This window comes from Trachurus japonicus, chromosome 24 (genome assembly GCF_045865225.1).
Source record: "Trachurus japonicus isolate A0001 chromosome 24, Traja_1.0".
Lineage (NCBI taxonomy): Eukaryota > Metazoa > Chordata > Actinopteri > Carangiformes > Carangidae > Trachurus > Trachurus japonicus.
Genome location: NC_140930.1, coordinates 6,142,488 through 6,155,961, shown reverse-complemented (window position 1 = coordinate 6,155,961; position 13,474 = coordinate 6,142,488). Strand labels below are relative to the sequence as shown.

Genomic DNA, 13,474 nt, shown 5'->3' with positions numbered 1-13,474 from the left:
GTACTGCTGCACGGGGAAACCGCCCTCGCCCTCGTGGCGCTTGGACGGAGGATACATCCCCTCCATCGGACGCTTGTAGCCCTGAGGACAAGACGAGACGGTCAGAGTTCATTTTATTGTCATTCATAGTCAGTGATGTACGACAGTAGCCTGACAAGCCTAGCCTCGTAAACCAGCCTCTCGCGGAAGTGCATTTCATTTCATTCCGAGGGAGAGTCTGGCCTCGTCCCCATTCTAAGCGTTTGGACTGAAACCCTCAGAAGGCCGAGCCAATCAGCGTCGCCCGCTGTGATTGACACAGCACGTTGGCCAATCAGAGACCGACTGGTGTAACGCCCCGTCACTACACCAACTTGCTGATTGGCTGAATGGGGTTGTCTGTCAACGCTACTACCAAAGATATTAAACCGTCTTTGCTACTACTCCCGCCCAGCTCCCGCCCACCCCAAACGCTTGCAGGGGGGATGAGGCCAGACTCTCCCGAGAAATGAAATGAAATGCATTTCCGCGAGAGGCTGGTTTACGAGGCTATGACAAGCCAGACTATATCATTAAAATGTCTAGTCTGGCAACGACCGGTAGACTCGGCTCAATCCAGGGGGCGGGATGAAGGCTGTCTTTCAAACTGCCTCTGCACGCAATAGGGTAGCGCTACGACCAGGGTGTCGTTAGCCTGACAAACCAATTAAAATGTATGTCGTCATCGCGTTAAGCCCGCCCAACGACTCTCTAAACAGATAGAGCGCTGTGATTGGTGAACACAAACGGTGTTCGAGACTCAAAAAGTTCCTATGGCTCGTTTCTAGACCCACCTACGGAGCAAATATATTTGCTGCCGCTAGGGTGCAGCTAGATTTCTAGGCTAGTACAAGAGAGTATTAGTACATTGAGAGCTTTTTCTTTTCACCGACTAAAAAAAAACTAAAAAAGTCGTAATTGTACCAGTAAGTGGATACGATAGGCTGTTCTGGTTCTTTCTGCAGAATAGATGCATTATTAAGCGTTAGTTAAGCATTAATGATACATGAATACTCATTAATATGTAGTTTATAAACACAGTTAAAAATGTTTTACTCATCACTGATAAACACTAACTGTATTTATAAACTACATACTAATGAGCATTCATGCGTTATAAATTAAGAATTCAGTATTTATTAATGCTTAATAGTGTGTATTTATTACAAAGTGTTACCCATATTCTTTTCAAAGTCTTGAAACTGATGACAATGCGTTGCTTAGTTTAAGTTTAAGTTTAAGTTTAAATATCTCCTTGTTTGTGAAACCTATACTGAAGTATAACTTCACTAAATGCTCCACGGCCTCATTTTAACAACTTTCCTTCTCTAAAACGACAGCTTCAAATATTATGACTTTATTCCCCAAGTCTGAGAAAAAAAAAGTTCTCAATGTGGCCCTAATACTCTGTCGTAGTGATGGGAATAACAGCGTTATTAATTATTAGCTCACTCCTCATTATTTTACCGTATCAATCAGTTTGAACACTCACCTGCTGCTGCGGGTACAGGGGCTGATGGGAACCGTAGGCCAGGCCGTGAGGATACTGCTGCTGCCCGTAACCGTCATGTCCATGTCTGAGGAGAGAGGGGGCACCACACCTCAGTCAAACTTTATTTACACACTTTGATTTACAAAATGTCAAACTTTATTCCAACCTTTAAAAAAAAAAAAAAAAACCTTAACCCTGCCCTCCTCACCTCTGGTGGGGGTATCTGTTGGCGGGGTACATGTTGGCCTCGGTCCCCGTCTGACCCATGCTGTTCTGGCCTCCAGGGGGCGCCATGCCTCCTTCAGGCCCCATCACATGCTCCGGCCTGGGGGACACAAACACAGGAAGTTCAGGGTCACTGCCAGTTAACATTAACAACACAAACAGAACCAGTTTTCAGGATTTATTTATTTACAAACACAAACAAACTACCAGAGAATATTATCAATTTCTGACCACAACAACATTTTTTTTTAAATCTTTATTGTAGTGACCTTCCTCTTCCCAAACCCAAATAAAAAAGAAAAGTCATGGTGGCTAATCAACATATTGATACTTTTATGGGTGCAATGAAATTAATGTCCAAACAAGGTTCCACTGATAAACAAAAGATATTTATTCCTGATCTTAAACTAAACAAAATCTAAGAGTAAAACAAAAAAACAACTTATATTTTAAGTCACAGCTCGACACAGCAGTCAAACAATCGTGTGCTCCGATCAGCACCACCCAGCACTGATTGCCCACTGTTCAAATAAACCCCCGTGCTCCTAGTGCACCAAAATGAAATGAAATGGCTCCTACTATTATTATTATTTCACACAACATCCCTCAGGCTGTCAGACCAGTCACTCACCTCCGCTCAAACCCGGGGCCGTAGGGGTACTGGGGTCTGGGGCCCATTGCTGGCCCGCGGGGGTACATGTCCTGCATGGAGCCACTGGGCATCTGACCGGGACCGAAGGCTTCACCGGGCCCCGGACCTGATGGAGAGTCATGATGAATTATAAAATCACTTTTAGAATGGACACTAGGGACGTCACGAGTACTTGTTTTCACAATTAACCACGGTATTAAACGCCACGGTTACTTCATCATAAAGCTTCCTCAATACCGTCACTTTAGCAGTTTAGCATTTGCAGAGAGGTAAGTAGGTAAGTAGGTGGGTTAAACTGCATAAATGTCACGTTACTTACTGCAACAATGCATTTGTAGGAATTTAATATTAGGATTTCATTTGTAAAAAAAAAAATGATTAGAATAAACTTAAACATTTGGTATAGATGACATAACTAAGTATATAATTAGTTACGTAAACATGTTTTGACTTTATTTGATTTTACACATTCATAGTGTTGTGAAATAAATGAATGTATAATCATTGTAATAATCGTAATACAGTGATTATTTCTCCGACAATAATCGTACCAAGAAAATCTATAATCCTGACGTCCCTAACAGACACTTATAAAATATTAGACTTGTTTTATAATTTCTGTTTATATAAGTGAATGACCAAAGCTGCGTCTTCACAGCTGGTCTGGAACCGCTGGGTTCCAGACCAGCTGCGGTTCCAGACCCAGCTGGTCTGGAACCGCTGGGTCCAGACCAGAGATATCAATCAAAACACAGATGGTTTATTAAGAAAATGATCCCCGGTGATGTAACACATGTGTAACACCAGTTCACAGGCAGATATCTGCAGAGACTGTGAGTGAGGCAGTTCAGGTTTTGACCACCAGGTGGCTGCAGAACACAATAATTTACACTTTATAGGCTTAAACAGACCAGGGAAGGGGCTGGTTCTGGTTCTGGATCAGATAGACAGAGGGTCCATGTTAGGATGGTACTGTTGGAAAAGTCCAGCTGATCTATCTGACACCTAAAACTGACTATGGATCAGTATAAAACTATCTTTGACCTGGATTTAAACTTCTGTAGATGCTTGTGAGGTGAAGCACTTCTCACACATTCCTCCTGAATGACATCCCATAATTCTGTATTTGAACCTGCTGCGTTTATTTTTTATGAGGCTGACATTTTCCTTTATGCTCCTGATTTTTACTTTGTTTTCTTTTTCCTGCTTCCTCAGATCAACAACATCAACAGCAGCAAACAAAAAGCCATAAAAATGAAAATGAGACTCTTTTTCTTCAATTACAGAAAAACGATTTCACATGGACATTTAGGTTTTTGTTCCATAGTTTGTTCCATAAAACAGGTTTTTATGTGTTTAAAAATACGGCTCATGTAAAAATGAAGCCTGTTAACTTAATTATGTCGTCATAGGTCATGGAAACGTTGCGTCCTTCCTCCTCCTCACCTTTCCGCGGTCCTCCGAACGGGTCTTTGTTGGCTTCGTACTGCATCCGCATGGACGGGTCAGTTGGACCTCCTCCTCCTCCTCCTCCTCCTCCTCCTCCTCCCTGGTGGTAGGGGGCGCCGCCGGGTCCCGGGCCTCGCTTGCTGTGGAAGGCTGGATCGTTGCCCTCAGAGAACGGGTCCTGGACGCTCACTCCGACCATGTTCCTGAGAAATTAACCACAAAATGTCCAAGTGAGACATGAAGTATAGCGTCTCAGTACGGTTAAGTTGTATATCACAGATTAGGTTGGCTGGGCAGGACAAATCATATTTTATTTAATAACTTCATGTTGCCATTTCTGTTTTACAGGAAAAGGAAAGTTTTTTTTTTTTTTGACAAAAAGTGTTTTTGATGCATATTTAAAAGAATAGTTCACCCAAAATTGAAATTCCTCATTATCTACTCACCCTCATGTCGACTAAGGGCTGGGAGAAGTTTCAGAGTCCTCCGTGGCTTCTCTGAGTTACAGGGGGTCTCGGCGTAGCAGTGCATACACATATAACAGTTGCAAATGGATACCAACTGTCTTCGTAACAAAAAGACACACCAAAAAACATCCAAATACCTCCATGCTGCTCGTATGTAATGTCTGTCTTGTACTGAAGCCCCGAAATCCATTTGCAACCGTTATATGGACATGCACTGCTACGCCGAGACCCCCTGTAACTCAGAGAAGCCACGGAGGACTCTGAAACTTCTCCCAGCCCTTAGTCGACATGAGGGTGAGTAGATAATGAGTGAGATTCCAATTTCGAGTGAATTATTCCTTTAACATGAAACAAGAAATCAATTAACATTGTCACAAGGACACGAATGTTATAGTTTAGAAAATCTCTTAGTTTCTTATAATTACAGCCTAAACTACAGACAATTAACAGGCAACACTGGGTAAGAAATAGTGTTAAACTGGCCACCTAATTTAAATCCAGGACCAGTAGGACGGTGATAAATGCCAGTGGCCAGTTCTGCAGGTTTTCTTTCTAATATTTTGTACATTGTTGTGCATCAGCTTTATAATTTGTGCAAAAACAACTCGTGCTGCTCATCTAATTAAGCTTTCAAGTCACGACACTAACTCATTACCTGTCAATAATGTTACTCTCTATAATATAAAGGGCTATGTTTATGTTTTGAAACAACCTTAAGAAAACCTGAATTCTGTGTTAATTGCAAACAAGGTGTACCACAAGGTGCGATCCTGGGTCCTCTACTGTTTGGTTTATTTTATACTTGAGTTAGTGTAGTGACTTCTTTTAAGGTCTTACTCTGTATTTATCTGTGCTATTCTGTAGCTATCTGTTGTTTGTTTTATGTTATGTTAAACTGTGTTTTTCTTAACTTATGTTTCTTTTATGCACACGTCAAAGAAAATTTACACTGCTTTTTGCAGGGGCCAATAAAGGTTTTCTGATTCTGATTCTGATACTCAAGTCTTCTCTCTCTCAGGATATTGAGTTTAAACGAGCCGATCCATTAAAACGATTGTGTCATTTCCACCACTGTCTTGTAATTCTTTCCTTCTGGGGCCCTTCCCCCCCCCCTACCTGTTTCCAGGCTGGGGGCCCATCTGGCTGTGCGGGGTGGAGGCCGGCGTCGGTGGCTTCAGGTCCACGGGGGCCTCGGCCAGGGAGCTGCTGCTGGACTGAGGGGTGTTGGGGCCCTGCAGAGAGCCCGAGTTGGCTACAGAGACACAGACCAGACAGAAAACCTGCTGAGAACAAGGGTTTCGTGTCGTCATGTTACTTCACATCACAGTTTTATCCATACAAGCCAGGAAAAAAAAGAAAAGTTGTAATAATTGTGGGGTCAGCAATTCGTTTCCCGTTTTTTTTTTTCCTTCTTAAATCACATGATTCCACTTCCTGTTTTTAAAATTAACAGGGTCCAGAGAAATACATTTGCAGGTTTCACCTTGAAAAACTTCCCAGCAACTTCTTGTGGAGAGAGTTTAAAGTAGTTTCATCCAGTTTCTCTCTCAGTGCAGCTTTCAAAATAAAAGGCAAAAGGCAAAAAAAAATAACTTCACGCACTTCATGTTCTCAGTATTTTCAGGATCCACATCAATCCACTTTTTTTATATATTTGGTACTTGTGGGTTCCTCATTCATTCACTTCCAGACTGAAGTGTTACAAGAGTTCAACTAAACACTGAGCACTTTCTGCTGCCAGTGTGAAGTGTTTGCGGTTTCCACTTTAATGCTTCTTTGCACTTGTGGGATCACGGCAAAAACCAGTCCAGGTTTTTAGTTATTTGTGCAGTCAAGATAAACACACCTGTTGATTTTAACAGTATTTGAAGTCCACCACTACACATGTCCAACTTTTTAAACATGTAGGATCCATAATAAATAAAGTTTCTGGTTTTTAGTTCTTGTGAGGTCCAGGTGTTTTTATTTATAGGCATACAGGGTTCACACAAGTTCTTCAAAATCAAATTCAAAGAGTTTCCAGGCTGAATTTCCTCAATTTCATGAACCCAGCAGGTCAAGTTCAGATTAATTACAACAATAAGAATAATGTTTTTCATAATAAAACAGTGGTTAAAGTGATGGTTAAACCAGTGACCACATCTCAGACTTTAAATAGTAAATAAAAGTGAAAAACAAACAAACATTTATGTATAAATTCAAGCACTTTCAATGCCCCGTGTCAATTGAAGCCTTGATTTATTTTCTTTTTATGAGCCTTCAAGGACCTGTGGGAGCCCTGTGTATATTTAACCGACTGAGCGAGAGAGACAGAGAGACAGAGAGAGAGAGAGAGAGAGAGAGGTATCGTGGGAAATTAGGTCAGATTGAGGTCAGTGATGTTTACATTCACACCCCTCCCCCTCCCCCTCCCCCCTCGGACAGCTCGCTGTGCTCCTGTTACATAATCAGTCTGCTCTGTGTGTAGTGTGTGTGTGTGTGTGTAGGGATTCCTCCTGACAGTCTGACATCATTAAAGCTCCTCTCACAGAGTCAACGTTCGACACGTGACGGCTTTTTTGTCGTTCAGACGCCGCCTAACGAACGTTCCTCACGGCCTCATTCAGACCGACGTGATGTTTATGGAAAGAGCCACGGCGCTCGTTTGACGTCTGTCAGCTGGTCCACAGGGGGAGAGGAGTGAGGGAGGAGAAGAGGAGGAAGAAGAAAAGGAGGAGGAGTGTTTTTCCTGTCCTCTCAGGAGGAGGCAGGAGGCAGCACCGATGGATTTAGAGACTTATTTCCAAATCGAAGGCTTAATTAACGACTTTAATGAGAGTGAAAAGATTCCTGTCAAATCCTCGGACGGTGAATCAACGGATACACGTTCTCATCAGGTTCATCACTTGTTAAGATAATTATCCATTTCACTTATAATAACTATATAGTACACACAATAATTCACTCACTCCCACTCGATTTGTTTATCAGCCACAAACAAACAGACTGTGATCATGTTTGACACCAACACGAAGACATGAAAGAACCATTAATATCACTGACAATCAATGCATAAAAACACTTTTGCAGTCCTTGTGGGGTCCAGCCTATTCTAACTACTTTAACATTGCCTTGTCTTTGGTATTTGTTCAATCCACCTTAAAACACATTCTTGTTGTGTATATTTGAGATCGATATTAGCAAATCTGCTCTTAGTACTCATGGGGTCCACCATAATACACTTGTTTAGTACTTGTGGGGACCGTATCTAACATGAGCAACAACCTGGGACCAAAACCTGACAGGACGTCTTAGGTTCAAGCTCACGATGAACTTCAGATCACAGGTTGTTTTTGTTCCTGCAGTGGCTCAACAGGTAACTAACTAACTTTCTTACCTGGGGAGGGCGGCTGGATCTTGGCCTGGAGTGACAGAGGTTTCTTGGCATCTCCGGCCGGACCCAGGGCCTCGGGCGGCGGCTCCTCCCCACGCTCCACTTTGCACTCGTAGGCAAACAGGTACTGGATGTACTGCTTCTTCAGAGAGCTGGCCGCGCTGCTGGACGTCCCCACGTTCAACTGGGTCGACGTCTCCCTCCACTTCTTGTTCTTATTCACCTGAGAGAAGGAACACGGAGATGGGAAACAGACTTTATCACTAAAATCCAGAGATGGAGTACTCGATCCCAGTACTTGAGTAAGAGTACAAATACTACTGGTCAAAATTGACTCCGTTACAAGTAAAAGTAGCTCAGTCGACATGTTACTCGAGTAAGAGTAAAAAAGTACTTGCTTCTAAAGGTACTTAAGTATCCAAAAGTACATGCTTTTAAATTTACTCTTAAGTAAGAGTAAGAGTAAATTTCTTATTTTTCACATCAATGAATTACTATAATTTTTCTAAATGAATTTAAGGAGCTTTTAACTCTTGTTTCTGAGAATTAACTCTTTGAAACCAGCTGCACTGATGTGCTGCTTTTAGAGGTTAGGGTTTCCTTCTCTGACAAACACAGCTTGGGTCCAATAGGAGCAGACCTGAAAGTAACGAGTACTTTTCAGCCTTCCTAGAAATTAACTCGAGTAAAAGTAAAAATATTTGTCTTGGAAATGTATTCAAGTAAGAGTAATAAGTACCAAAGAAATCTAATACTCAAGTAAAGTACAAATCCTCTGGATATGTACTTAAAGAGGAACTAAACCCTTAAACCACTTTTTTATGCTGAAAACAAATGTATTTGGGTATAAGGTAGTGTTGTCAGTTGATTCTGGTCCAACTTTTGACATTTTAGTCAAAATATTTCAATTTGGTGTATTTTGTAGTAAAAATGTAGAGTGACTGCCCTCTATGGGTTGAAACACGGCTATTACAATCAAATTTTTCTATTGGCTGAGATGGAGGCAGATGACGTTTTGGAGGCAGCTTTCGTCACCGGCCACTAGCTCCCCGACCAATCAGTACCGGCTGCTGCCTGCCGCTAACGGTTGCTAGGCACTCTAGCTGCTCTGCTGCGGCTAACGGTTGCTAGGCACTCTAGCTGCTCTGCTGCGGCTAACGGCTGCTAACAGCTGCCTGGATGGGAGTCGTTAGTGCGGCCGGCGCTAACGAGCCGTTAACGAGCTAACGAGCCGGCGGATCAGCTGTAGATGCTGTGTCACGGCTCTGGCGTCCTCTCCTAGTAGTGTCCACGCTACTAGTGCTGTTAGAGTAGCTCGTTAGTAGCTCGTTAGCGCTAGCAGAAGTGTCGATGTGTGTTTATTACTTTTTTTTCTTTTTTGTGTGATTTCGCGGGTGTGAATGGGGCGCAAGGGGGAGGGGGGATCGGAGAGTGCTCAGGAGTCCCGCCCATAATCAAGGCATTTTTTGAATTTCAAGCTTAGAGCACGTCATCCAAAACTGAGGGGTTTAGTTCCCCTTTAAGTACAGTACTCAGGTAAATTTACTCCGTTACTGTCCACCACTGCTAAAATCATCCAGAATGAGACAAGACGTCAGAGTCAAACAAAACTAAAAGATCAAGACTAAAAGGAGAAGGAGGAGAAAGTAAAAGATGAAGAGGAACAAGCGTCTCCTCGTCGTCTCACCATGGCCAGGCCTCCGATGTCTCTGACGGACAGGTAAAGCCGGCACAGGTCCAGAGGCTTCTTCCCGACGGCGGGCAGGTTTGGGACGGGCGTGCCCCTCTCCTCCATGAAGGACAGGTACCGGTCCACCCACGCCCTCCGCTCCGGCTCGGAGCCCATCTCGTACAGCCGCGTGATCTTCTCGTTGGTCATGGTGGCCGCGCTGGCCTTCTGGAGAGACCGAGACAAGGACACCACAGTCAGCTTCAGGTGCAAAGAAAGAGGAGGAAGAGGGGGGCTGCACAATATGACTAAGTGATCAATAGCTTGTAAGAGCTAATACACAATCTGTATCGTCTGTTGACACCTGAAAAAGATGAAACATGTTTAAAAACTAAAAGATATTCAGGTTTCTGTGATATAAAATAGAAACAACAGCAAACTATCATAATATCTCTGATAAAAACAAGTAAAACGACCTGTTTTTAGATGATATTGTGCAGCCCAACACAACACCTACATACCGTCACATCACAACAACAACACACCAAAAACAACACAGTGCTACCCAACCTGTCACTGATCAGTCGAGTACAGTTAAACTCATTTAGGTTTTATTTTTTGTTTGGAAAATCCATAACCAACCTTTTCTCTCATATCAGTCAGGTACTTTCACTGAGCACTTTATTAGGAACAGCTGCTCATTAATGGTAACAGACATTGACCGAGGTGTGATCAGTGATGTGAGGTGGACGGACCACAACAGCACATTCATCACCAGTTCACCATCTTCTAACATCTACGTCCTGCAGGATGACGCTTCTTTCAAGTTGGTTTCATGAACATTTTCATGAGACCTCCACCTTGTTCAGACCTAAATCAAAGATAAAATCTTAACCTGGTACTGACAGATCTGCAGAAACGATGCAAAGGAACGTTTCCAATATCTTGCAGATTGGCCGCCATGAAGAACTTTGGTTGTTTTCAGAGCAAAGACAGGAACCACTACTAATATATGTTCCTAATAAAGTGCTCACTGAGTGTAGATAGGTTTGTTTAAAAACATAAAATTGTAGAAAACTGCTACTGACGTCACCAGAGTTCAACAAAACCAAGTTTAAAGGTTCATGTTAATCCAGTTCCTGATTGGTTTGGGCTGACGACCATTACATGGAGGTCGGTGTGTCGTCTGCATAGAAACGTAGGTTGAGCAGCACCATGTCAGCAGAATGAAACCTGACACAGTCACAGCTCACACAACGAGACTTTCTCAGTAAAACGGTCAAAATATCAGGTTTCAGCGACTGATTTTTCAGAGTTTGGCTCAAGTAGTTGATTCATACAGAGAGTACCTATTTCTCCATCTTTTCTCAATCCCACAAAATATCATGTTACTTGAATTAAACCATTTGTCCATGACACATTCTTTCCCACTGTAATTCACTGGCAGAGGAGGAAGTCCTGTTCCAAATATCAACCACCAGTGGGTTTTAGTTAAATCCAATATCCAGGTATTTGAAAAATTGGGCATAGTGGTCAAAAACAATTGCAGATATTAATTTGAATACTATACTTCGGAATTTCTATTGTATTTGTGTTTTATTTTAATATATATACACTGTTTTTTATTGTATTTTATTGCTGCTTCTTCTAAATTTCCCCCTTTTGCAGCTGTGTGAATTTAAATTTCCTCAATAAAAAGGTGAATTTTAATCTTAATTTGTTTTCCCTGCGTCTGTTGCATCAGATTAAGAAGTTTAGGTTAATTCAAAACGTGTTTCTCTGATTTAGTTTTAATGAGAAAGTCTCACAATAAACATTAAGAAAACACACTTTAAGATGCAAAACATTCATAATAATTTACAAAACGGCTTTTTGACCTCAAAAAATAGAAAAAACACAAAAATCTGATGCAAGCATAATTCCTGCTTTGTTCGATGAAAACCTTGCATCTCCGAAAAATTGTGCAGCTTCATCTAAAAATCACTTTCTTTTCGAGGATCATTGGGTTGTTACAGGAGAGTGAAACAGACAAAACTAATAAACGTGAGCTGCGAGTGACGTTAAAAGTGACGGCATGTGGAGGGTCCAGGTTTTCATACACCATCAGCAGGAAGCAGGGCTCTACGGTGGCAAGAGGTCAGAAGTCAAACCACTACAGGAACATATTAAAAAGAAAAAGGAAGCACGATTTGACATTTACACACCGTAGAACCCTGAGGGATATAAATATATATAATAAAAAACACAAAAATGAAAAAGAAAACTGTTGTTGTGCTTTGAGGCACTTACAGGGCTGGTCGGTGTCTTGGGCCAGGCGGGGCTGCTAATGCTATCACTGTCCTCCCCGTGATAGGAGGACAGACTAGCTGAGCTGGGGGACATGGGGGAGGGGGTGGGGGGCTGGGACACACACTGAGAGCTGTAGCTGTCCTGTGATACAAAACACACACACATACAAAAATCATCCGCGCACACACACACACAAAAACACAAACACACACACAGAGCCATGTGGTGAGGGGAGGCCAGGTAGTAAGTAACGTTAATAAAAAATAAAAATCCACGATTTTATGTTTCCATGTTTTTTTTTCCCCCCCCGGGTGCAGAAACACTGAGACATTCAGAGAGCGACAAGCAGCAGAAGCTCAGGCTGCAGCAGTGTTAGCGTAGCATGTAGCAGCTGGGAGCAGATGGACAGTCGGGTTAATGCCACTCGTTAGATCACACAGCGGAGAGAGAGGTAAACACTCGTTAGCTGCTCAAGTTCTGCTCGAATAAACCTCGTTAAGGACCCAACTTTGAAAAACAGGAAGTCTGTGAACTTAGACCGAGACTGGGGGGTTTATTAGACACACAAATCAAGTTTATCACAGGTGGTGCTACACCTTGATAACCCAGACTAATTCACATCACTGTAACATCTGGACACATACAGTACACTTAGTTGCTTTAATGTTGTTGCTATTATTATTAATGATCATTTATTGCATGTTTTTTTTAAGTCCCATATTTTTCTAGTGTTTTATTTTGAAGTGTTGATCCAGAAGAAGTTGTATTTGTGGTTTTAAGAACCAAAAACCATATCAGTGTAGTTCTCCATCTCCTCTCTCAGCTTCTCTCTGGAGCTCTACTAAGAACAGGTCAGCCAATTAAAAGAGACTACGGTCTGTGTGGCTTGGTAACTGCTTTGTTGTCACTTACAGCTGCTTTATAATCCCACCACACATGGACAAATATCATAATACTGTATGGGACCTTAAACATCTCAATTTACGTTAATTGGCAACCGACAACTTAAATAAATGTCAACTGAAGGCTTTAGTCAGTATAGTACGAGCAGACTGAGGAGCATGGGGAATATTTGGGGCTTCAATTAATTCAGGTTTTCTTTCCCTCCAAATAACTTATTTTGGTACATTTCATCATAATTGGAAAACTCTCTAGTGTTTATAAAAAGGCAAAGCTGATTTTATTCAATTTGTTCGATTTACAGCAAACAGTTCACATCAGTTTAGTTTTACTTTGCTTTATTAGCTGATAATAATTTTCTCTCCCATTTCAAAGTGAACAAATCCCTGCCTCAGCCTTCCCTCCACGTTACTGTTATTTTGAGTTTTTCTCCAAAAAAAAAAAAAAAATCTAGTTATCTGGGAAAACAGAGGAATTGTTGTGAAATTTAACAGCCAACAGCTTTAAAGTTTCCACCCTGTTCACATATATCCCGTTGTCACACGTCTATTTTGAAGTTTCTCTGACAGCTGACAAAACACAACACCTAACCTACAGAGCGTCGATCCGTGAGCAAACTGCCTCTGAACAAAACAAGAGAGAGGGGGGAAAAATTAGCAGCAGCAGTGGAAGTCTCTGCGCCGCGGAGAAACAACGAAGCCGAGCTGTTGTAACTCGTCGACAAACTGAAGACACAAAGCAGCCAGTTCTCATCAAGTGAACCCCGAGTCAAAGCTGAGACAGAGCCGAGTCGTCTCACGCAACCCCCCGACCGCCACACACAGATCTGTGCCGGCTGTGATCAAGGCCGACTCTTCACTACTGGATAATGAGGAGAGGCAAGTCAAAAAGACGGCAGCGCGGCGGAGAAGACGGGAGTTTTCAACCAAACAAGAGGGAA

At 42.3% G+C, this 13,474-nt stretch overlaps 1 protein-coding gene across 1 annotated transcript in view; it reads right to left on the bottom strand.

Moving 5' to 3' along the window:
* LOC146961234 (AT-rich interactive domain-containing protein 1B-like) overlaps positions 1–13,474 on the bottom strand; it is a 64,970-nt gene that overhangs the window by 7,192 nt on the left and 44,304 nt on the right. The window contains exons 12-20 of the mRNA XM_085771690.1: positions 11,635–11,775; positions 9,364–9,573; positions 7,680–7,899; positions 5,420–5,555; positions 3,834–4,039; positions 2,367–2,493; positions 1,719–1,835; positions 1,511–1,595; positions 1–81 (exon numbers count right to left, since the gene is read on the bottom strand). The exon at positions 1–81 is cut by the window's left edge and continues 760 nt beyond it. Coding sequence (XP_085627816.1) covers positions 1–81; positions 1,511–1,595; positions 1,719–1,835; positions 2,367–2,493; positions 3,834–4,039; positions 5,420–5,555; positions 7,680–7,899; positions 9,364–9,573; positions 11,635–11,775 — 1,323 coding nt within the window. The remainder of the gene's footprint in view (positions 82–1,510; positions 1,596–1,718; positions 1,836–2,366; positions 2,494–3,833; positions 4,040–5,419; positions 5,556–7,679; positions 7,900–9,363; positions 9,574–11,634; positions 11,776–13,474) is intronic.